Source organism: Bos indicus x Bos taurus, chromosome 14 (assembly GCF_003369695.1).
Source record: "Bos indicus x Bos taurus breed Angus x Brahman F1 hybrid chromosome 14, Bos_hybrid_MaternalHap_v2.0, whole genome shotgun sequence".
In the NCBI taxonomy this organism is placed as follows: domain Eukaryota; kingdom Metazoa; phylum Chordata; class Mammalia; order Artiodactyla; family Bovidae; genus Bos; species Bos indicus x Bos taurus.
This window is the reverse complement of record NC_040089.1, coordinates 8,316,825-8,340,850: the sequence shown is the minus strand read 5'-3', so window position 1 is coordinate 8,340,850 and position 24,026 is coordinate 8,316,825. Positions and strand designations below refer to the sequence as shown.

General features: G+C 47.4%; 1 protein-coding gene across 1 annotated transcript in view; it reads left to right on the top strand.

The window, feature by feature from the left end:
- The window catches only part of TG (thyroglobulin), a 235,997-nt gene that overhangs the window by 50,814 nt on the left and 161,157 nt on the right, over positions 1-24,026 (top strand). The window contains exons 23-28 of the mRNA XM_027560798.1: positions 1,904-2,020; positions 2,551-2,666; positions 4,383-4,491; positions 9,660-9,851; positions 14,163-14,327; positions 23,723-23,788. Coding sequence (XP_027416599.1) covers positions 1,904-2,020; positions 2,551-2,666; positions 4,383-4,491; positions 9,660-9,851; positions 14,163-14,327; positions 23,723-23,788 — 765 coding nt within the window. The remainder of the gene's footprint in view (positions 1-1,903; positions 2,021-2,550; positions 2,667-4,382; positions 4,492-9,659; positions 9,852-14,162; positions 14,328-23,722; positions 23,789-24,026) is intronic.

Here is a 24,026-nt window from a genome sequence, read left to right as displayed (position 1 = left end):
AAGGAAATGGCAACCCACTCCAGTATTCTTGCCAGGACAATCCCATGGACAGAGGAGCCTGGCGGGCTACAGTCCAGGGGGTCACAAAGAGCTGAACACGACTGAGCGACTGAGCATGCGTGATCAGAACAGTCTCCTAAAGGGCACCTAGAGGAAGGGGATTTTCCCACCACCTGAACTCCTGTGGCCAGTTTCACAAGCTGTGGAGGAATCATGACCAAATAGGGTGATGTGCCTTGATGCTGACCTTTAATGCTTTCCCCAAGACATCTGTAAATATGTTACGTATGTAAATTTGTAAATGACTATAAGGCATGTGGGATATTACAACTAGAGGATGTATACTTTTGCATCCTAACTCAATATTCCAAGGACTCCTTGGTAACTCAGTTCATAGATTGTTTCTATCCTCTTTGTCAATGAGTTTTTTCTCAGAGCTCTGCAATGTTGAGATCTCCATCACTGTGTTGTCTCTTAGGTGAAAACCAGCCAATTCTCTAATTGAAGCGCTAAACTTACCGCATTTATGGCTCCTGAGACTAATTTAATTGGAAACTGAAAAACTTTTCAAATTTTATTTAATCTCCTAGAAGGCTGTGAGCTTCTTGTCCATACCAACCAAGCCTTAGGGACACTGGGCTGAGTGTAAGATGGTATTTGCTGGACTGGAGCTTCTGGTCCCTATAAACAAAATATCAAGGAGTACAAAAAATAAAGAAGAAAGGAGGAGATGGGAAGGGCTGAGCACATGAACTTGGCCATTTCTAGATCAATGAGGGCCACTTTGTAAAATGAGAGTTTTTCGTATCAAAGTTTCCGAAGGCTTAATGCCTGTCATTTCTATTATATTAATACTCCCCTCTCCCATCCCCACTCCAAACACACTTTTTTCCCCCTACACTTATTATGAAAACTGAGAACAGATTGCTTAGGATGGCCTTGAATGTACTGACATGATGAAAATCAACTCAGACACGATCTCGTTTTTAAAGCCATGGGTGTGTGTGAGGATGAGGGCTTACATGTGTTATGCTTAGTTGCTTGTGTCTGACTCGTACATATTTATCACCACATCTTCAAAAAAAAATCAGTACTCATGTACTTCAGGGCTTATATTTTGATAGTTACCTGCAAAATATTGGTGCTTTTGAGCATTTTGGCTTGTAAGATGAGTTTCATTCCTTGAGAGCTAGTTACCTGCCATGGATTTTTTGCTTGGTAAAGGGTGAGTTCCAAGTTTCATAGCCTTGAGAAATTTTCTTTCTTTCTCCTCTCTTGTCTAGTTCCATGAGCTCGTGACTGTGTCATTGTGACAGACAGGAGCTCAGGTGTGTTGATGGGACCTAGAAAAACAGATGCTAACGTATCATTTAGACAAATGCTATCATAAAAATGTCTGAGCCACATGGTGCATATTCAGACTTACACGAACCCATGTGCACATGCTTTGTCTTTTAAAAATAATTTACTTCTTTCCAGAAAGAGGTCAAGTTGTTTAAAAATAAACATGAGATATCATTATAAATATTTTATTTGTATCATTATAAATAAAATAATTATGAGATATCATTAGCATTCAAAGATAAGGACAAGGAAATATAAATTTATGTAGAAAATCAGTATCAATGTGAAAAAGGGAGTTGTGAGGATTAACATGTAATAGATATTCTTACTTCCAGACAATGAGATGAAAAAAAGGAGACGTGGTGAGCGATAGCTCTCAGTGTTAGCTATGAGGCAGCTTCTGGAACTACCCTTCAAAGGGAATTTGTCTTTTTGCAGTGCCCATGTGAGCAAATGCAATGGGTGGGAAGTGATTTCTTGACCTAAATCTCCTTTTGGCTTCTCTGCAGAGACCCCAGACTCTTCAGAGTCAAGTTTCATGGATATGCTTACATTTCAGTGATGCGGAAATTTGAGAAGCTTCCAGAATCTAAGGTGATCTTCAATGCTGATGTGGCTGTGACGGTCAGGTCTGAAGTTCCCGGTTCTGAGTCCTCACTGATGCAGTGCTTGGCAGGTGAGGGGCAATCGGGGGCCGGGCACGTGGGTGGTGCCATAGGAATACACAGTGCTGATCTTGCAAAACATGTTAAATACAACCTTGGAGATCATAATCAAATATACTTCTTCAGAAATACTCTGTAAATCAACTGATTTCCAAAATGTACATCTAACTCATAATTTTAGTTCTGAGTTTATAGTGCACCCGCTGCCTGCCAAGAATGAGGCTCTGCCAGATGTTAAGGGAGAAGCACTGAGGGACATTTGTTCTTTGTAGAGCATTTAGTCCAGCTCAGGAGATGCAGCTGTCTATTTCAAGGGTGAGGCCAGAGATGAATAATAACAAATACCACATATTGAGCATTCATCTTTACAAGAATTTTCTCATAATCCTCCAGTCCTCCATGAGTAGTCATTGTTATTGTGTGCGTGTGTGTGTGTGTGTGTGTGTGTGTGTGTTTGAGGGGCATGGAGTAGGCGTTTGTGTCTGTCTGTCCTCTGTATCACCTGAGAGACAGGTGGGTCACTGTCCCCTGGTTCTTGCAGACTGTGCACTGGACGAGGCCTGCGGCTTCCTCACGGTGTCCACAGCAGGATCAGAAGTGTCCTGCGATTTCTATGCTTGGGCAAGTGACAGCATCGCCTGCACGACTTCCGGTCAGGTGAGTTGTGGCAGCCACATGGAGGCTCTGTCTTGTGTCTGTCCTACGTCAGAAATGCCTTCACTGAATCGACACCACTCTGAGCAGATGATGGAATGAGATTATCAATAAGTGGTCCCATGTTACCTCCATTTCTTCAAAATGATGGGATTTGGGAAAACTGAAACTGCAGGGGACTGGTGATGGCTCAGGATGAAGCTGACATAGGGACTATTTATCTGAGCAGCATCACTTCCTGATAGATTCATCAGAAGAGGGTCATAGTAATGAGCCCCTTCCCTCTGTCCCCCACCAGCTTATCTCACTGGGCGACTTGGGTCACTGGACACACCAGGACATTGTCCAAAGCCCCAAATACCATCTGAGTCCCAGACTCCAGCATTCTTTCTCACTGTAGAAGTAAAACATGATTATAACTTTAAAAAGGAAAAGAAAAGTTCAATATTAGAACCACATGAAATTGTTCTTTCTATAAGTCAAAGCTGGTAGGGTATCGACAATTTCAGCAGATGGGATCAGGGCTCCTGTAATCTGGGACCTAAAACTCAGATCCTTTCCACCTGCAGGAATGTTTCCTGCTTAAAGGCCTTTCTTCCCTCTCCATATCACCATCCGTTCAATGAGTTTAATTTTTATCTAAAAAGCAAGGAGAGTGATTGCTTTCCAATAGCCTTTGTTTGAGCTTCTGCCCTCCCCAAATTCCCAAAATCGAACTGGGAAACTCAAAGTTGGGTAACTTTGGAGGAGGCAAAGTACTAGAAACAAGACACAATGAATACAGATTTATCCTACCAAACCCACACAGCAAGAGCGCTGGGACCAGAGATCAGAGACAAACGAGAACGCCATGGTTTACAGAAGTCGAACCTCCTTATTTTCAAGCCAAAGAGTCTTCGCCTGATCCTCACCACATATGCCAAACAAGGTCTTCCACAGGCTGGCCCCTGCCTCTCTCTCTCTGCCACCCACCACCTGCCTCCCATCCCTGTAATAGACAGTCCCTGAGAACCACTGGACCTAGTTAATCAAAACACCTGTGGGATCCCAGGTCTCCATCTCTGCCATATCCTCTGCTTAAAATCCCCCTTCTCTTGTTTCCACCTGACAAACTCTTATTTATACATCAGAATCCGCCTGGATTCACTTTTTCTGGGAAAATTTTCTAGCTTCTGTTTTGCAATAGAATTAACCGTTCCTGATTGCCCTCCCCCCAGAACACCTAAACAGGCAGTGTCACCCAGGCGCTGTGTTTAGGAAATGAAATCCAACCGGGATTCTTATCCTTCCACTCCATAATTAGCTGTGTGGATTTTGCAATCTACTCATCCTCTTTAAGCCTGTGTTTCCTTATTTTAAAATGCACATATCAATAACACCTACCCGATAGAGCTGTTTTAGAAGTTACAAGAGATAATCCTCCGCCCCCCCACCCCCCAGCCGCTCCACACACACACAAAGAATTAAGCACTCCTTTTTCAGGGGTAATTATCTCCTCTTTTATGACATGTATCTTTGCAGCTAACACTCTGGCTGGAATTTGCTGCTTACCTGTCTGTGCGATCCAGTAGAAAGGGAGAAATTAAGGAGGAAGCTTCCTCTCTTATTTATCTCTGTAGCCCCCGAGCCTAACTTTGGGTAGAGTTTGGTCAACCTTTGCTGAACTTATTATTATGTTAAACATCACAGGACTTTAATGGAGCTTCTTTCCATCTTCAGAGTGAAGATGCGCTGGGGACCTCGCAGGCCACCAGCTTTGGAAGTCTTCAGTGTCAGGTGAAAGTGAGGAGCAGGGAAGGAGACCCTCTAGCTGTGTATTTGAAAAAGGGTAGGTTGATAAGCTGGATGGCTGGCAAGGGGGGCGGGGGGTGGGGGGGCGGGGTGGCCCACTGGCTTCACGTGTTCAGCGTTTGGAGCTTCTTTCCCACAGGGCGAGTTTAGAGGGGAGCCACACTGCCCCAGCCCCAAGGGACTGGGGAGGCCCTCCTGCAGGGGAGGGGCTGAGTTACAGAGCAGACACAAAAGCTGCAGGCAAAGTCAGCTGAGTCTACCCCTGTGCCCCGTGCAGACCCATGATTCTGCCTGTGATACGGGGGCATTCCCAGTAGGGCCATGGGCCCTGAGCTCCCTGCAGCTGCCTGTACCAACCCTCCCTCTCAGGGAACTCCACCCCACCCTCTTTCCTCTCTATTCTCCCTGGAAGCTCACAAGCAGTCCAGACCTCCACGCACTTGTCTTTCTACGCCCAGCACTCAAGACGGCCTCCCTATGTAGTGCGCATGCGCAGTACCCTGAGCCGTCCCAGGTAGCGCTAGTTGTAAAGAACCTGTCTGCCAAGGCGAGAGACATAAGAGACCCAGGTTCGATCCCTGGGTTGGGAAGATCCCCTGGCGTAGGAAATGTCAACCCACTCCAGTATTCTTATTCAGTAACTCAAGGTAAGGCCAAGATTCTGCCTTTCAAATAGCTTCTCAGGGGCGCCAAAGCTGCTGGTTCATGGACCGCATTTTGAGTAGCAAGGGCATCTCATAATTTATAGTTTATGTCTCACTTCCCCAAACATCCTTTCATTCCTCCCCCCACAGAGATTCTCGAAGAAAGGTGAAAACAGTATCATAATCCCTGTTTTACAGATGAGGAAATTGGGGCTCAAAGTGATTAAGAAAGTGGCCCAAGGTCGTACATATTGCTAGAAATCGGGGATCTGGGTTTAAACCTAAGTGTGTCTGAATCTCCCATGCGGCCTCACAGAGGGGGGCGGCCTCACACAGGGCGACACTTCTTGGTCACTGTAGCACGTGTGGGAGGAGCGGTGGGCTTCTCCTAAGAATCCTATGGCATGCATATTTCTACCCTGTCCACCGGGCCATGACTAGGCTCTGCCCGCGAGCTGTGATACCTTTGCTAGTCAGGGCTCCCTGGCCTCGCTTCCCGCGGTTAAGGGTGAGGGGCTGGAGCCCACCTGATGGGTTGACCCTGGCCCTGCTACCGCCAGCTCTGTGATCTTGGGCAGGTTCCTTGGCATCACCGGCTGCTGTGCCTGCATTAGTCAAAAGGAATTGCAGGTGGACCGAGGTTGTTGGGAGGTGGGAAAGAGGGTGTTTCAGAATGATGCGATGCTTTTTAAACAGTGTGAGGCATGTGGTGAAGAGCAAGTGCAAGTGGAGGTTTCTACGATCCTTTTCACTCTTGCCAGTGATTTCCCAAAGATCCGAGGCTATGGCTGTGGACAGGAAGACAGGGCAGGGAGCCTGAGCGAGGGCTAGGGGGTTGGAATGAAGGTGGCAAGCATGTCACTCCCCTAGGTCCTTGGCTCTGGGCAGGCAGCCTGGCCACCAGCAGCCACAGACTTGCTCTGTGAGCAGCTGGCATTTGCAGAGGATCGGTCGGCCCAGGCCCAGTGCCTCAGCTGACCTCGAGAGCAGACTCAGTCCACGGCAGGGACAAGCGACTGTGTCCTTTCGCCTCTGGTCCTTCTTTAGCCTAATACCTCCATCCTGTCTTAAATGGGAGCTCCCCTGGGAGAATGGAGTCCAGCAGGGCTCTGTCTTCTCTGATCTCTGGCCAGGGTTTTAGAATTTCTGCCCCAGTGTTTATTCCAATTATTTTTTACTACCTGTTTTGAAAAATGACAGAGCACAGAGATCATTTTCTGAAAAAGAAAACCCAAATAAAACAAGTAACCCCTCTCAAAAATGTTCTTGAAAACTCTACTTTGGCCTTTTATCATTTTTTTTTAAATGCATTTGTATTTCTTTTTAAGTGTTTGTTATTTTTTTTCTCCTCATGTCCTGAAAGTTTATATTTGGAAGAAAATTGCAGGGGAAATTGTGAAGCTTCTTTGCTGCCAAACTAAATCAAGGACAGAACTGTTTTCTGCCCTTTTTTGTTTTGTTTTGCTTTTTATTTTTTCAAGCAGAAAACGCACAGACCCAGCCATTCTGGATCGTGGTGTAATGGAAAGAGAAGGGAGGTAGGGGTAAATTTGATCTGAGTTTAGATTCACCCCCAACTTACTAGTTCTTTAATCAGGAATGCCTTCTTTATTTTACTTTCTGTAAAAGTGGGAATACAGTGCCACCGCTGAGGTAGAAAGGACATGGTTTCTGAAGGTCTCTCGAAAATTCTGTGGTGCCCAGTAGGTAGTCAGCATGTCCATCCACATGCTGGAGCTTAGGGCACCTGGAAGATGGTACAATTTGGCTTGTCCTTTGGGGCCATCCTCTGCCCAAGTCCATGCTCTTGACCATGGAGGAAGAGCCACATGCTTTTGCAGAGTCAAAGGGAGTCAGGGCCTGAGGGTTCCTTGGAGATTGTTTAGCCCTTATTTCACAGAGGAAGCCTAGAAACAGGAAGCATCTGGTCACACTCCATCCAGGGGACCCAAGACTTCAGGCCCCGCCTCCCCCAGCTCAGGAGGGTCTCCCAGACCTGCTCCATTGCTCAGGACTCGGCCACCGTGTGGGTGAACCCAGCACGGCAGACTCCATATGTGTCTACCAGTGCCCATGGTAGGATATGCACTTCAGCAGGTGCTGTGGATACAGCAGTGATCAAAATCAGAATCACAGCTGATAGAGGAATTGATCTAACAACAAGAGCACTTCAGAGGGTGATAAGTGCTTTGATGAAAATGAAATAGGACATTGGGGTAAAGATGGATGTAAGGTACCTAGAATAGACACATTCATGGAGAAGAGAGAGGGACAGTGATTACTAGGGGCTGGGGGAAGTGGGATGCAGAGATAGCATTTGATGGGGACAGAGTTTCAGTTGGGAGGATGAAAAACGTTCTGGCAGTAGATGGTGGTGATGCTGCAGATCCTGTGCATGTACCTTTTTGCCTTTGAACTGTGCACTTAAAAATGGTTAAAATGGTAAATCGTTCATTATGTATAGTTTATGACAATTTAAAAAGGAAAAGAAAAATGGACACAAACTGCTTTGGGTGCTCGGTGAAGGAACTTCAGAGAAGGGGGATGTCCGAACGAAGGATGAGGAGGCGCCCACGTGTCCACATTTCAGGGCAGGAGGTCCTCTGTGCAGAGCTGTGTGGAGGATGCCCTGTGAGCTGAGATGTGGCCCTACCGTCTGGGCAGCATTCTCTGCAGGCGTGGAAATGTTCCATAAGTTTCTGCTGTCCAACATGACAGCCGGTAGCCGCGTGGCCACTGGGCACTTGGAATGTGGCTATTGCAACAGGACTCTGATGAACTGGAATTGATATTCAAGGAGTCACACACGGCTGGCAACTCCCGCTTCTGACAGCAGGACTGGGTCCAGGAATCACAGCTGGTGTGGGAGCAGCTGCTGTCCCAAGTGGCTTAACCTCTGGGTGAAGGATGGCAGAGCCTTAGTAGAGGCACAGACAGAGTGTAACAGATCGAGGGTGAGAGGTGAATTCTAACCCAATAAAGCTGGGACATGGGCTCTTTAAGTTAAGCTGGGCTTTGGTGCAGGATGGGCCTGGCACAGTTAGAGGGCAGTCAGGCAGCAGGGGCTGAGTGATCCAGGGCTTGGAGGAAAAGATGCTGGCTTTTTTGGACACCTGTAATATATCTGCTGAGTGTCAGCTAAGGGCCAGGTTCATGGCTCAGCCCTTTAACGTCCAGTCTATCTTTTCATCCACTCAGCATCATCTGCGAGGGTTACATGCCTGGTTACAGGAGGAAAAGCTGAGGTTTTGAGGACCTAAGAACTCACATGTCTGGGGTGCTGCGAAGATTTGCACTTGGGTCTGTCTGATTCTAAAGCTTGCACTCTAAGCTGTAAGGTCTCCCCCAGCTTTAGGTGCGTGAGTTGGTTAAGACCTGTTGACCTGCTAGGCCACTGGGAGGTCAGGGTGACCTAAAGCACAGGCTCTGGTGTTTTTTCTGCCACCCATGAGCTGTGTAAACCTAGGCCAGACTGCTCACTTGCTAAGGCTCTCTTTCCTCAAATCTAAAATGGATATAATAATAGAATAGACATTTTGGCTCTAGTGAAATATATATGTGTGTGTGTGTGTGTGTATATATATATATATATATATATATATATATATATATATCTGATTAAAACCCCTCATATTTGCAAAAGGATGCTCTAAAAATAACTGAGCTTATGGAAAAACTAGACTGAGGGACAGAAGAAACCCAAACCATGCCACTTCTAGCCAGAGGACTGACAAAAACAATAGCAGTCTTATTTAAAATGTTAGCAAAACTTAAAAAAAAAAAAAAAGACATCCTGAATCCATCACAAAGAAATGCTCCCGTAAATGTGAAGGGCAGGGTAGCTTGATGGTGGAGGGAGAGGGGAAGGTTTGAGGATGCTGAGCTGTGGCAACGAGGGCCAGATGCACAAAGAAGGGAGAATTGCAGTCGTCACTTCGAAGACAGAGCCACTGGCCTGTCCGAGGCAAGAGAAGCCCGTGGGCTGATGGGTATCGCGTGGCGCTGTGTGTCTGCAGCTTGCTTTCTTTAGCTGCGTGTGTAAGTGCCGCATTGGCCTGTGGTTTGATGGCACAGGGCAGGGACATGCTGGGAACACTGCAGATCAACCAGTGTGACTCAGTGTCGCAGCAGCCAACCTGCCTGTGCACCACGTGTTCAAATCATTGTGTTACAGAAACGCTCATGATGGCAGAGCAGGCCGAACCGAACTCAAGAGTACTGAGTGTGAAATGAGGTTGTCTGGGTAAAGCATGTGGTCTGGTGTTTGTGTATACAGTTAGAGCTCAAAAGATATTTACTGATGATAAAACCATAATAAATGCCCGTTCTCCACATCTGCCCTGCAGAACCTCCAAGGTGTGGCGGGTATTTGTCCGGGTCTTGGGGCCACGTCTCCATGCTCTGCACACAACGGGAGGTCCAGGGGTTTTATGACACAGAGGGCATCTCTCTGGACCGAACTCTGTACCTGTTGTGGTCAGAGGGTCCACTGTCGTTTGACCAGCACAGTCTGCATTCCTTTTAGAGCTCAAAAAAGTTTATCTTTCTGCTTTTCTCCCAGGCCAAGAGTTCACCATCACAGGTCAAAAAAGATTTGAACAAACTGGTTTCCAAAGTGCACTCTCTGGAATGTACAGCCCCGTCACCTTCTCAGCCTCAGGAGCCAGTCTGGCCGAGGTCCATCTCTTCTGTCTTCTTGCCTGTGATCATGATTCCTGTTGCGATGGCTTCATCCTTGTGCAGGTCCAAGGAGGTAAGGTGACAGTGAGGCCCAGAGCCTCCTCCCTCTTCCATGACCTGTGGTTTGTAAAATTTGAGGAAGGCATGGGGTTGCCAAAGCCAGTATGCACAGCACGGGGAATGCTGTAGGGAGCAGCAGGCATGAGGGGACCACCGTCATTTAGAAGGTGATATTTACAAAATGAGGGACAATTGTGACCCTTCCAACAGGTCACGTACTGTGTTGGCCGCTTCACATGGCAACACCACGTTTCTTCTTGCTGCTGTTTTCAGGGGAAGTATTTCCAGTGCCATTTTTACAAACTGAGAAACTGAGGCTCAGAGAATTTAAACCAGCTGCTCCTGGTCACCCAGGTTATGACACATCCAAGTGTGTGTGGAGCTCTGCTGTGTAGCAGGCTTGATACAGAAGGCGACATGAGTGTCTGAGGCCTTGGGAGACTTAACTGCAAAGGAGGAAGATGCCAAGGGGACTTGACGCTCAGGGAGGGCTCTCTAGAAGAGGAGAGACTTAGTCCAGGCTTTGCGGGCTGGGTAGTGTTTAGAGGGCTTCCCAGGTGGCTCGGCAGGTAAAGAATCTGCCTGCCAGTGTGGGAGACCCAAGAGACGTGAGTTTGATCCCTGAGTCAGGAAGATCCTCTGGAGGAAGAAATGGCAACCTACTCCAGTATTCTTTCCTGGAGAATCCCATGGACAGAGAAGCCTCGTGGGCTACAGTCCACGAGGTCACAAAAGAGCTGGACATGACTTAGCGGCTGAGCACACATGCACGCATGCGGTGTTTAGAGATGCGTGTGCACAGGCACACCTCGTTTTATTGTACTTCTCTTAGTTGTGCTTTTGCAGATGCTGTGTTTTTTACAAATGGAAGGTTTATGGCAAACCTGCATCAAGCTAATCTATCGGTGCCATTTTTCCAGCAGCTTTTGCTCACTTTGGGTCTCTATGTCACATTTTGGTAATTCTTGAAATATGTCAGGTTCTTTCATTATTATTACGTTTGTTATGGTGATCTGTGATCAGCAATCTTTGATGTTACTATTGTGAAAAGATTACAGCTCACTGAAGACTCAGATGATGGTTAGCATATTAAAGTACTTTTAAAGTAAGGTACGCACTTTGTTTTTTTAGACGTAATGCTATTGCACACTTAGTAAACTACAGAACAAAGTGAACATAACTTTTATACGCACTGGGAAACCAAAAATTCATTCACTTTATTGCAATATTCACTTTATTGTGGTGGTCTGGAGCCAGACCCGCAATAGCTATGAGGTGTGTCTGTATATGTCTCTATATCAGCCTATATTTAGAAACCCTGCAATTCAAATCCAGGATGACTTTTGCCTTCTTTAAACTAAATGTTTTTTCTGAGGATACCACAATTTCCCCAGATGTCCAATTACTCACCAGACCATAGGGTTTTTCAAGTTGGAAATGTTGATTTCATTTTCCTTAGGATCATATACAGAATAATTATTTTGTTCCATGGAGCCATAAGCCCACACGATCCTTTATTTTCCATGACATTTCTGGCTAGCAGCTTACGCGCCTTCCCCTCCAGTGTAACCCTGATCTGTGAATTATGTGGGTTTGAACAGTGACCTCGAAATGCTGCAAGTTAAGCTTTTCTTCAAGACACACATCAACCAGCGGGCAGATATGTTTCCCAGTCTTGTCTGATGGGCAGACCTGGAATTTTAACTTGTGAAGCTTTGGCTGGATCTGCTCATGACCAGGAGCAGAATCCTCTTCCTGCCGTCTGGGAAGGCACTTAATTTCTGGAAGAGTCTCCCTTCTCCCTTGTCCCCTCCTCCCCAGCAAGACTCCCACCCCCGCCAACCTCCCACCCTGAAATGGCTTTGTTTCCGCTGAGAATTAGTAGTGACAACTCATGAGACTTCCAGACCTACATTCATGAGCCTCCTTGTACCTCGACAAGTAGCTGAAGCCACTGGGAAGTGGGGTTCAGTGACACTTGCGGGGCCTGAGGCTCCTGGCATCGTAACGGAAGCAGGATCAGCAAAGTGATTTCAAATTTCCAGCCGGCGCCCACCTCTCAGACACCCACAGTGCTCACTGAATGCTAGTTAAAGAAGAAAGCAGCCTGCGTTTCTCTTCCCAGCTCTGAGAGGCGGAGGGAAGACACGGCCTGCCTCCTGTTTAAGTCCATGATTCTCGTTCTAGGTTTATGAGACGGGCAGCCACAGAGCTCAGGCTCCTCTGGGCTCTCCTCAGGCTCTTATGCTTCCCTGCTGCCCCGTGCTCCAGCTGGGACGAACCAGCCTCCCTTTCTGGGCCTCTGTTGCCCCATCTGTGAGATGAAGCAGCCTCACCAGCCCAGGGATTCTGGGATTCAGCTGTGCGTTCACTAACATCACGGATGGTGCTGTTCACAAGGGCTTGTTCCCAAGTGCAGCCCACCTCCACTGACCTCCACAGACTGTCGAGTCAGCACCTCTGTGGTTGGTGCTGAGGAACAAGCATTTTCAAAGCCGTTTCTGTGACTTTGATATGATGGTCTAAGCGGTTTAAGAACCACCGAGTGAGTTAGTGGGTCTCTGAGGTAAATGTTCACCACCGAGATGCTGTTGATAGTAACGGTGATGGTGATTTTTAGCTACTCAGTTAAAAGTGGGACAGGAGAGAACAAAATGTCAAATTTATAAGCCGGACATTGGTGAGTCATCTATTTTGGTGAGAGAAGTTTGAAGTGTATCTGCATTTGGACATAAATTAGGATAATGGAGGGGATAGGAGATGTGAAGTGGTGAATTTCCATTTTTTTTCCCCCAGGAGAATCTGAACAACTGTACTACCTAACAGGGTTATGTATCCAAATGGGTATATGGTATATAAATTATATACCAAATAATGGTATGTATGGTATAAATTGTATACCATGTAATGGTGTATATGGTTTAAATTATATACCATGCAATGGTGTATATGGTATATAAATTATATAAATTGGTATATAGTATATAAATTCATTTGGTATATAAATTACTTAAATTCTAAATCTCAATAAACTTAAACAATGTACTTACATGAGGCTTAATTTCCTCATCTGGAGAAGAAGATAAAAAATAATAAAAATTAAGGGAATTAATATTCTTAAAACATTGACCATAGTGGCTGACATGTCACAGGCATCCCAACATTTGATTTACCTTTATTGATCTAACTAAAATCACTATCAAATTCAGTTAGGGGACAGGTAGGTCTTTCTGCTACTAAATAAAGTCATAACATTGGGGCAGCTTTTTTAAGATTCAGAGTTAGAAGATATATTCAAGACAAAGTGGTCCAATGCTTTCCAACTGCCAAATCTAGTAATGGATCCTCTCTATGCATCCCAGGGACATGGGTGCTCAGCCTTGGCTTGCGTCCACCCAGAGACGAGGAGTTCATTTCCTACCAGGAAGGCTTGTGCCATGAGTGTACAGCTCCTGGATTTTAATAGTTCTGTGCTTTGACAGAACTATTTCCAATACTCTTGCCTGGAAAATCCCATGGATGGAAGAGCCTGGTGGGCTGCAGTCCATGGGGTGGCTAACAGTCAGACACGACTGAGCGACTTCGCTTTCACTTTTCACTTTCATGCACTGGAGAAGGAAATGGCAACCCACTCCGGTTCATGCCTGGAGAATCCCAGGGATGGGGGAGCCTGGTGGGCTGCCGTCTTTGGGGTCGCACAGAGTTGGACACGACTGAAGTGACTTAGCAGCAGCAGCAGCAGTACTTTGACTCTAAATACTCCTTCCTTGGACTTCCTTGCCGGTCCAGTGGTTAAGACTCTGCTTTCCAATGCTGGCTGTGTAGAGTCAATGCCTGGTCAGGAAACTGAGACCCCACACGCTGCATGGTGCGGCCAGAATAATAACAATAATAAATAAATTTAAAAAATAATCCTGAGCTCTCAAGATTGATTGTGTGTGTGGGAGAGAAAGACACAGAGAGAATGAGAAATGGTGGTGGTGGGGGCCACTGTTTATTTCCCTGAAGCCTCAAAAATCTGGGAAGTGGAGACAGAGGACGCTGGCTTTAGGAGCCCTGGTCATATCAGAGGTGTCACTGCTGCTGATCCCGTGAGGAGGGAGTGGTGGCCCTCCTCTCTGGACTTGTCTGGTAAGACAACCACAGGACGATCGGGGAAGGATGGGCCAAGTCAAAAGCAGGCTCCTGAATTCCTGTGTCCATTCCTGAGGACTGGTTCCCTGCCTGCATCCTACGAGCTTCTCAGGGCACAGACGTGCATCTCCAAGGGGCCCCTGCTTGGTCCCCATCACACCCACCTCTCCTCCGTCTCGAAACTCTTCAGGTCCCCTCCTCTGTGGGTTGCTGAGCTCCCCCGATGTCCTGCTGTGCCATGTCAGAGACTGGAGGGACCCTGCAGAAGCCCAGGCTAATGCTTCCTGTCCTGGAGTGACCTACGACCAGGATAGCCGCCAGGTGACGCTGCGTCTGGGAGGACAGGAGATCAGGGGTAAGTATCTGCCTTCACCCCGGGTGCATTCCTTCACAGTGATCTGTGCTCACCAGCAAGGTCTGCTTCTCTGCTGGGAGCCCTCTCTGTACCCTGAGGAATTTACCCTTCTGAAAAGAATTTGTACCAAAATGCTGCATAAAAAACAACCAGAGAGCATCTCAGCAGTGCTCTGTGGGAAGCGTGGTGCAGCTCTGGGGCCTCAGGTTGGCTCAGGCAGGCTCAGTGGGATGGCTGCACTGACCTTGGCCAGGCTTGCTTACATCCTGGGGTCGCTTGGCAGTTGGATGATGTCGTTTGGACTTGATGGCGGTGGCCTGGCCCTGCTTCAGTGCCTTGCCTTCTAGATGAGCTTATTCTCCTGTGGGCAGAAATGGGAGCGTGCGTGCGTGCTAAGTGACTTCAGTCGTGTCTGACTCTTTGTTAATGGACTGTAGCCCACCAGGCTACTCTGTCCATGGGATGCTCCAGGCAAGAATCCTGGAGCGGGCTGCCCTCCTCCTGGGGGTCTTCCCAACCCAGGGATCCAACCCACATCTCCTGTGTCTCCTGCACTGGCAGGCGGGTTCTTTACCACTAGTGCCGCCTGGGAAGTCCCAGGAGAGGGAGAGAACAGGGAAAAGAAGCCAGGCCACTGAAGGTTGAGACTTGGGTCTGACACTGTCACCAAGACCTCATTACGCTGGCCTGACCTGAAGTCAGGGCTGGGGAAACACTCCATTCTTTAGCGGGAGCGACTGTAGAGTCCTGTGTAAAATGTGTGGATCCAAGGGGGCCAACTGGAACTAGAAGAACTGGAGCCCAAAATGCAATCTGTCTCCCAAATGAGTGCCCCCCTGGGCATATCTCCCCCTCTGACAGTTAAGGAATTCCAGGCAGTAACCGTCACACCTCCCAGCCTAGTTAGAGTGACACGAGGAACTGCAGGGCCCCTGACCTGGGCTCAACTGATGGAAATAACCCTTGAGCTGGCTCCTTGGTCTTCTGTCTTTGAGAAGCTCTTCCAACCTTTTCCTCAAGCGTGTAATTGTTGGATCTAAAGGTCACCCTGATATCATATGCCCCACCTCTCATTTTACAGGGAGGAGCGTTAGCACCTGCAGCCCCAGCAGGCAGTCAGCTGTCTCTGCCTCCCCTGGCCCTGGGCAACCTCCACCTGCAGATGTCTACCTGGGAGGGGCTGAGACCGCTCTGTCCTGAGTCAGGATGGACCACACCAGTGTGCCTCAGTGTGGTCAGGACCAGCAGGCAGGCTCAGCATCACTGGGGGATCAGGAGAGATATGTGTTCTCAGGCCTCTCCCCAAACCCCCAGGGATCCACTCTAACAGGCTGTCTGATGATGCCACATACACTAAGTCTGAGGAGCTCTGAGTAGGTGACCTGGAAGTTCTCTTCTGACCTTGAGAGATTGAGTTTAAAGGGCCCAGTTGTTCACTTACCTCTTCAGATCCAGTGTGAGGTCGAAGGTAACCTGGCTCCATCTTATCTCCTCTCTCCTGTATTTATCTGCCAGCCCTTGAATGTCAGAACTGGACCCCATGGTTCCAGTCCACCCTCTGAGTAGAGGGGGCGAAAGCACACGCTGGTGTCAGCCAGAAAGAGGAGGGAGGGGGCTGGCCTGTCAAAAGAGCCGTGAGATCCCCTGGAAGTGGTCCTCTAAGGGCTGGCAGAGACCAGGTCCTGCCTTCTGCAGAGCATGGAGACGTTTCCATGCTCTGCTTCCCAATGTGCTGCAGCTCTTGGACTCTAATGGCAGTGAGCTCAAGGTTACCTCCTCCAAGAGCCCTCCCTGACTACCCACAGAGCTTATCCCTTCCTCCTCTGTGGAGCTTCGAGCATGATTCGTGTGTTGGTTTTTTAGGAAGTGCAGGGCAGGGCAATGCACTGAAACTGAGCCTTTGTCTGGAAGCTGCCCTCCCTGGCCCAGCTGAGAGTTTGCCCTGTGGTGTTGAATTACGGTTTTGGACACCAGCTGTGTGGGCTTGAGCTAGCCAGTACATGTCTGCAGGTCTGGTTGCTAATGGGGTAATGACAGCTCCTCGCTCACTGGGTTGCTGTGAAGATGAAAGGAGAGGGTAGACAATAACAGTAGTCATAGAAACGTCTTCCATCATGCTTACTAAGAGCCAGGCCCTGCTCCAAGGTCTCGACCTGTTCTAACTCACGGATCCTTAACACGGTGCTTTGGGGGAGGCAGAGTGTTCCCATTGTTCCCATTTTACAGCTGTAGACACTGAGGCAAACCAGTGAGGGCTTCCCAGGGTCTCCGAGCTTGTAAGTAGAAGGGTTGGGACCTGTCACCAGGCATTCTGCCTCCAAAGGCCTCCAAAGTGACTTTCTTAACTGCTTCCTTATATCGTACTTTCAGATGATACCCGTGTAGAACTTAGTAGCGTATTTGACGCACTATTAATGTTACATGATATCATTAAAAAATCTGTCATTTTTGGTTACATTTTAAGAACTAGACTTATTATATAGTATATAACAAGCTCTGTGTCTTATGAACTTCTGGATTCACACTATGGAACATAAGACCCGGCACAGAGAGTGCACACAGGACCTGTGGAATGCCTACTTACCAAAGCCTGGAAAAACAATATTACAGAATTTGGTGGAATTCCATGAGGATTCATTTCTTTTGTGGTAAATAAAATAAAATAGTTTATTTCTATGATGGAAAGTAAACATATGGGATCCATTATTCTGAGAGGTAACCCAGGGTGAAAACGAGCATTTGAAGAAAGACATATGATCCATTCGTGGGCAATAAATCCAGAGTGAATTGCTTAACACAGAGCGTGTGCTTGGTCCATGCCCAAGAAGTGAAGACTGTGCCCTCGTCTGGCCTCCCTGAGACGGAGTGATTACTTCTGAAGTTTTTTTCCGGGGCCCTGGGTGTATATGTATATCTTGGGGTCCAGGCGGAGCTTTATGAAGGGAACCCTTTGCTGCAAGTTTCAGACAGCCTCAGTCATATTCGTGATGTTCCAGATTGAAGGTTGCTTTGTACACAGAGTGATTTGGAGGTCACCTCCAGTTGGGAACTGTAGGGCACAGATCCTTCCTTTCCACAATAGGAAGTCAGCCTCAAGTACAATTAACCCCTGAGAAGATAAACATAGGGATTAAAATTCTTACTAAAGTGGGAATAGCTGAAAAAAACCCGCTCCTAATGGCAGATATTGATGAAAGGAAAGAGGAGTGAGAATTCCAGATATCTGAACAGCTGATGGAGGCAGTATAGACTGGATTGGGAGAACATGAGAGGGGGCAGGGGCAATAAAGAGGAACTCTATCCATCTCAGGGGTGGTTGAGGGTCAACCTCTTCCTTCCATTTAACAAATGGCTAGATGCTCATTAGAATACAGACTCTGGAATCAGACCTCGGGAGGAAAATCCCAAAGTGAATGCTTACTCATTGTATGATCTCTCTGTGTTTTGGTTTTTCTAATTATAAAATGAGTTTTATGGTGATTTCTGATGCTTGGGGAGGTTGGGAGGATCCTAGGATGAATGCACGTGAAGCCGTTGGAGTACTGCCCAGATGGGCACTGGGTAGATACTGGAGATGCTGGAGCAGTGGTTTGCATTGAAAACGTTGCAGTTGAATCCTGCTTCCTCCTCCCTGACCAGTTCCATAACCTTGTTCAAATCATCTAACCCCCCAACCCAGAACCTCAGGGTTTTCATCTGCAAAATAGGGGTGTGCTTTTTAATATCTTATACAATGAAGCAGGGCTTCCCAGGTGGCTCAGTGGTAAAGAATCCTCCTGCCAATGCAGCAGATGCAGGAAAATGGGGTTTGATTCCTGTTTCAGGAAGATCCCCTGGAGGAGGAAATAGCTACCCACACCAGTATTCTTCCCAGAAAATTCCCATCGAACGAGGATTGCTAACATGCACTACAGGCTGAAGTTTAAGGTGTAGTTTTCTGAACCCCAAGTCCCTGGTCCCCGACCCGCACATCCAACAGAGGCGCTCTGCAGGATGTCCGATGTCCGGTTCGGACGTCCAGTCTCGTCAGTCAGCTCACAGGTACGCTGAGGACCTGCTTTGGCAGGTGATTTGGTTCATGCAAAATGAGCATTTACTTAAAAAGCATTAGTGAATGGAACACCCTAAATTCAAATAGCAAGCACGTCAGTATCCGTGTTGCATTTTACAAAGCATTTTCCATCAGCTCAGTTGATCCGTGTTTGACAGTCTGGTGGGACCGAGGCCACCTGGGGCAGAAGTGTGAGGTTGTATCACACTTTTGCTCATGGGAGTGAGCTTCAAAGCTGTGACATGTCACATTTCAAGAAGCTATCTTTGCATTAATTGCCGTGGCTAGGGCTTCAACTCCAGCTTCGGGGATCAGAGTCGTCAGGGGCGGCACTCACTGTCTGCTGAGATGGTCCTGCATCTCCTTGGCTGGAAGCAGAAAGTGCCTCAGAGGGATCTTCCTATGACAGCGGCAAACTAAGGAGTCTGGTAACAGAAAATTTTGCTGCCTGGCCGTCTCTCTGGGGCTGCTGCACTGCAGTCATTGGGTGATGAATCTCAGCTACCAGCATGTTCTCCTTCAAGATTTTGAAGGACTGTGGGGGAAAGGGAACAAAAGGTGCAGGAGAGGTGGAGGGTCGAGCGTGCGCTGCTGTGCTGAGTGGGGGGTGCAGGACAGCGTGGGAGGGGAGTTGCTGAGCTCACCCATCTGCCTCTCGTCCTGAGAAGCAGCTGGCTGTGAGGAGCCCAGCCAGGCAGTTGGATCACTGAGATGGGGAGAGTGGTTTCTGCTCTCAAGGGACTCACAGGCTAGTTGGGGTGACCGATAGGGGCATTATTAAACTGTAGTGGGCTTCCTATTTGCCCATCATATGGACTGATGACAGATCACTGGACACAGAATCCCCCTTAGCATCATGTCTTTACTATTTTTTTTAAATGTTCTATAGCACAATTTTGGGCTTCCCTGGGGGCTCAGTCAGTAAAGAGTTTGCCTGCAATGCAGGAGACTGCTTGCCAATGCAGGGGACTCGGGTTTGATCCCTGGGTTGGGAAGATCCCCTGGAGAAGGAAATGGCAACCCACTCGGTATTCTTGCCTGGGAAATCCCATGGACAGAGGAGGCTGGAGGGCTACAGTCCATGGGGTTGCAAGAGTCGGACACAACTTAGCGACTATAAGCACAACTATAAGCACACCACCATAGCACAATTTTATGTATGTATGAAACAGGGTATTAAAATTGAATTTTCATCCAGACATCAATGCACAATAGGTATGACATTTCCAAGTGAGGAATCACTGTAGACTTTCAAAGTAAATTCTCAAGGACCATTTCCCAGACCCCCCACCTACTTGGATGATGTAAAAGGTAGCAAAACAGAGGAAGGAGAATTTTGTGAGTAGGCTCATTTGGGAGAGCGCTGAGGGACGTGTCTCCTCTTCTGTTAAGCCAACCAATCCTTTCTCACCCCAGAGGAGTTTAGGGTAGACTTCTGATCAGAACAAACAAATATATCTCCAAACAAACAACCCATGAATCACCTGGAAGCCGTCTTGTTGGCACTTTTCACTGGCTGTGAGGTTTCTCTTTCCTGTCACCAGCTTTCTCTATAACCTTTGTGCCTGGGTTGACATGTGTCTCAGTAGAGGAATCCACTCAGAGTCTCAGTTCAGTCGCTCAGTCATGTCTGACTCTTTGCGACCCCATGAATTGCAGCACGCCAGGCCTCCCTGTCCATCACCAACTCCAGGAGTTCACTCACACTCACATCCATCGAGTCGGCGATGCCATCCAGCCATCTCATCCTCTGTCGTCCCCTTCTCCTCCTGCTCCCAATCCCTCCCAGCATCAGGGTCTTTTCCAATGAGTCAGCTCTTTGCATGAGGTGGCCAAAGTACTGGAGTTTCAGCTTTAGCATCATTCCTTCCAAAGAACACCCAGGACTGATCTCCTTTAGAATGGACTGGTTGGATCTCCTTGCAGTCCAAGGGACTCTCAAGAGTCGTCTCCAACACCACAGTTCAAAAGCATCAATTCTTCAGCACTCAGGTTTCTTCACAGTCCAACTTTCACATCCATACATGACTACTGGAAAAACCATAGCCTTGACTAGACGGACCTTTGTTGGCAAAGTAATGTCTCTGCTTTTGAATATGCTATCTAGGTTGGTCATAACTTTTCTTCCAAGGAGTAAACGTCTTTTAATTTCATGGCTGCAGTCACCATCTGCAGTGATTTTGGAGCCCCAAAAAATAAAGTCTGACACTGTTTCCACTGTTTCCCCATCTATTTCCCATGAAGTGATGGGACCAGATGCCATGATCTTAGTTTTCTGAATGTTGAGCTTTAAGGCAACTTTTTCACTCTCCACTTTCACTTTCATCAAGAGGCTTTTGAGTCTGCCTCTCCTAAATTTCCAATGGACATCTCTGGATGTTTTCAACTATTTGGTGTTGGCTAGACTGATCTTGTTTCTAAGAAAAAAGGCTTAGTAATCTCTAAGCTCTGTCTCATTTCTGACAATATCTTGTAGTGCAAATGAATATAAAAAAATAGATTAAACATTCTTTAATACCCATAGGGATTAAGAATTTGATGGGAAAAATAGATCTTGGCAGAAGTACTCCTGGGTTTGTTCTATAATCCCAAAGCTTCATGTTGTTGGTTCATGGTGAGGCTCAGCTCACTGGCTGGCATTCTCTTCATGGGATTCTGTTTTGTACAAGTGATTATCATTTTCCTGGGATGCTGGGGCTGAGAGGGAGGAACTCACATGGCCCTGTTATCACTGGGTGGCTCTGGAGTGGATGTGTGGTGGATACCTACACATGGGATGGCCCTGTTAGTTCTTTACAGTAGCCATCATTAGCACCAAGCAGAGCCTGGGACCAGCGTTTAGGAGTGTAGTTTATGTAGGAAGGACAAGGAATAGCAGTAGAGACGTTGAGGGAGAATAACACAGAGAAGAGAAAATGGCCAGTAAAAGGTAGACTCTGAAACCTGGGCTTTCCAGTTTAGGAACCTGCCCACCCTCAGTTCAGTCAATCCTAAAGAAAATCAACCCTGAATATTCATTGGAAGGACTGAAGCTGAAGCTCCAATGCTTTGGCCACCTGATATGAAGAGCTAACTCATTGGAAAAGGCCTTGATGCTGGGAAAGATTGACAGCAGGAGGGGAAGGAAGTGACAGAGGATGAAATGGTTGGATGGCATCACTGACTCAGTGGACATGAATCTGAGCAAACTCCAGGAGATAGTGAAAAACAGGGAAGCCTGACATGCTGCAGTCCATGGGGTTGCAAAGAGTTGGACTTGACTTAGCAACTGAACAACAACACTTCCAGGTTTTTAGAGTCAAGCTAACCACCCCAGATGCAGCACAGGATCTCTGCAGAAGTCGCTTGAAGTCAATTAAGATCACATGACACCCACCAACCCTCAAGAATCAGGCTCCATGCCAAACTGCCACCATTCTAAATGTGTGTGTATTCCTGCAGCCTTGATTACAGAGAGAGCAGATTACATGCATCAGAGTCTGCAGGCCTGTTTATGTAATGGGGAAGTTTTAACTCAGTTCTTGTGGAAGGCATGGAATGATGTCTGGGCAATCTAAACCATTAGCCAGGAAAAGGAGGAATCGTGTTTGCTTCTGTTCTCTGTACCTTCTCACCATCAACAATACAGAACTGGAGAGGCTTTGAGGAATGGATCGCAGGATCAGAAGTTCACAGTAGGAAGACTAGTTTCACAGCCAGCCTTCTTGTGCTTGTGCAGTGAGGCTCTGTGTTCACTTGGTGGACTCTGAAAACCACTGACTGCTTTGTTTTCCTTACTCGTTCCTCTTCGTGTTCATGAATGTGCTGAACACTGGTTCTATACCAGGGGTTATGCTAGATGTTGGTGAGAAAAAGAGAAATAAGGCTCAATTATCAGCCTCCGGAAGTATATTTAAGGAGCTGGAAAATTATGGTCAAGCATGAGACTGAAGATAGAAATTCTTGGCCTCACAAATACCATCCCCGGTTGCCAATGAGGTGAGAGTCTCAGAGGACTTAAGTGAAATGGAAAATTAATACAACTGTTGACTCTAAGTTCTGGTCTCTTTAAGCCAATCCACAGTTCCTTAAGTGATGCTAAGTGTCACAGCACCATGACCCTTCCCCTTGTAGTCCCCTTGGTGCCCTAAGAAAGACACGTGGGGTCTGGTGAGGACAGAGGGAAGGAAAAGTGCCCACTGAACTGAGAAGGTACCTTGACAGTGGGAAATGAGGCAGGCAGCTCCAAATGATCAATGGGTCAATTTATTACAGGGTAACTTACTCAGAGGGTTGGATGGGGATCCAACATCAGTGATCTAGAACCATTAGTAGCTACACTCTGCACTGTTGAGGAGCCCCTGGGATGATTTATAATTAATCTAGGGTCCCAAAGAGTTGGACACGACTGAGTACACATACACATGTAGGAGTATGTCCTTGGTGGCTCAGTGGTAAAGAATCTGCTTGCCTATACAGGAGACTCGGGTTCAATTCCTGGCCCAGGAAGATCCCCTGGACAAGGAATTGGCAGCCCACTCCAATATTCTTGCTGTGGGAATCCCATGGACAGAGGAGCCTGGGTGGGCTATAGTCCATAGGGTCACAAAGAGTCAGACACGACTGAGAGACTGACTGAACAACAAAAGCAAATAGAGGTATGTGCTTGGGAACAAGGCACGCATTCCTAAGTCAAGGTTTATGAATGGTAGCTAGTCTCATGGGTGCTGGGAATACATCAGCCAAGGTCTTTGTCATTGTTTGGGGGCTACCAGAGCACGGAGGCCACCTGGACCTAACAATCGTGTGTGTGTTCAGCTGCTCAGTCATGTCCAACTCTTTGCAACCCCATGAACTGTATAGTCCTCCAGGCTCCTCTTGTCCACAGAATTTTTCAGGCAAGAATACTAGAGTGGATTGCCATTTTCCTCCTCTAGGGCATCTTTCCGACCTAGGAATCAAACCTGGGTCTCCTACATTGGCAGGCAGATTCTGCCACCAGAGCCACCTAGGAAGCCCAACAATTGTTAAACACTATGTGTTAACTACAAAGCCCTTGATGACAGAGAAGTGATTTACCACCCTGGACAGTTCTAGGCTTCAGTGGAAGAATAGGAGGAACTGCATGGGCCCAAGATGGCGTCAGTTATGCTAGCAGCTATACTCTGGTCAGCTTTGATTTTGTACTAGCGGCTAGAAGAGAGCTCCAAGAAGACTTCGGGATGCACCTTGTATGGGAAACAGTGTCAGGCTCAGGAGGGGCCTCAGTGTTAGGGTGGTGAGGCAGTTGTGGTCATGGTGAGTCCCTAGTAGGAGCAAGCACAATGAACACTCGAGCTCATACAAATAAACATCTTCTTTGCAGGTCTGACCCCCCTGGAAGGAACCCAGGACACCTTGACCAGCTTCCAGCAGGTCTATCTCTGGAAAGGTGAGCTCTGTGGTGGGGAGGGTGGTGAGCAGGACACCCATCACAGGAGGCCATGTGGCCCTACTTCTCATTCATGGGGCACTCTGCTCCCCAGAAAGAAAATGTAGAGATTTACTGTCCAAGTGAGTACCCTGTATGGAGAGAAGGGCCTCAATTCTCATCAGACACCAAAGTGTAAAACAAAAATGGAAAGTGTGGAAAGCCAAGGAGGGATGGAGTAAGCACTGGGTCCTGTGAG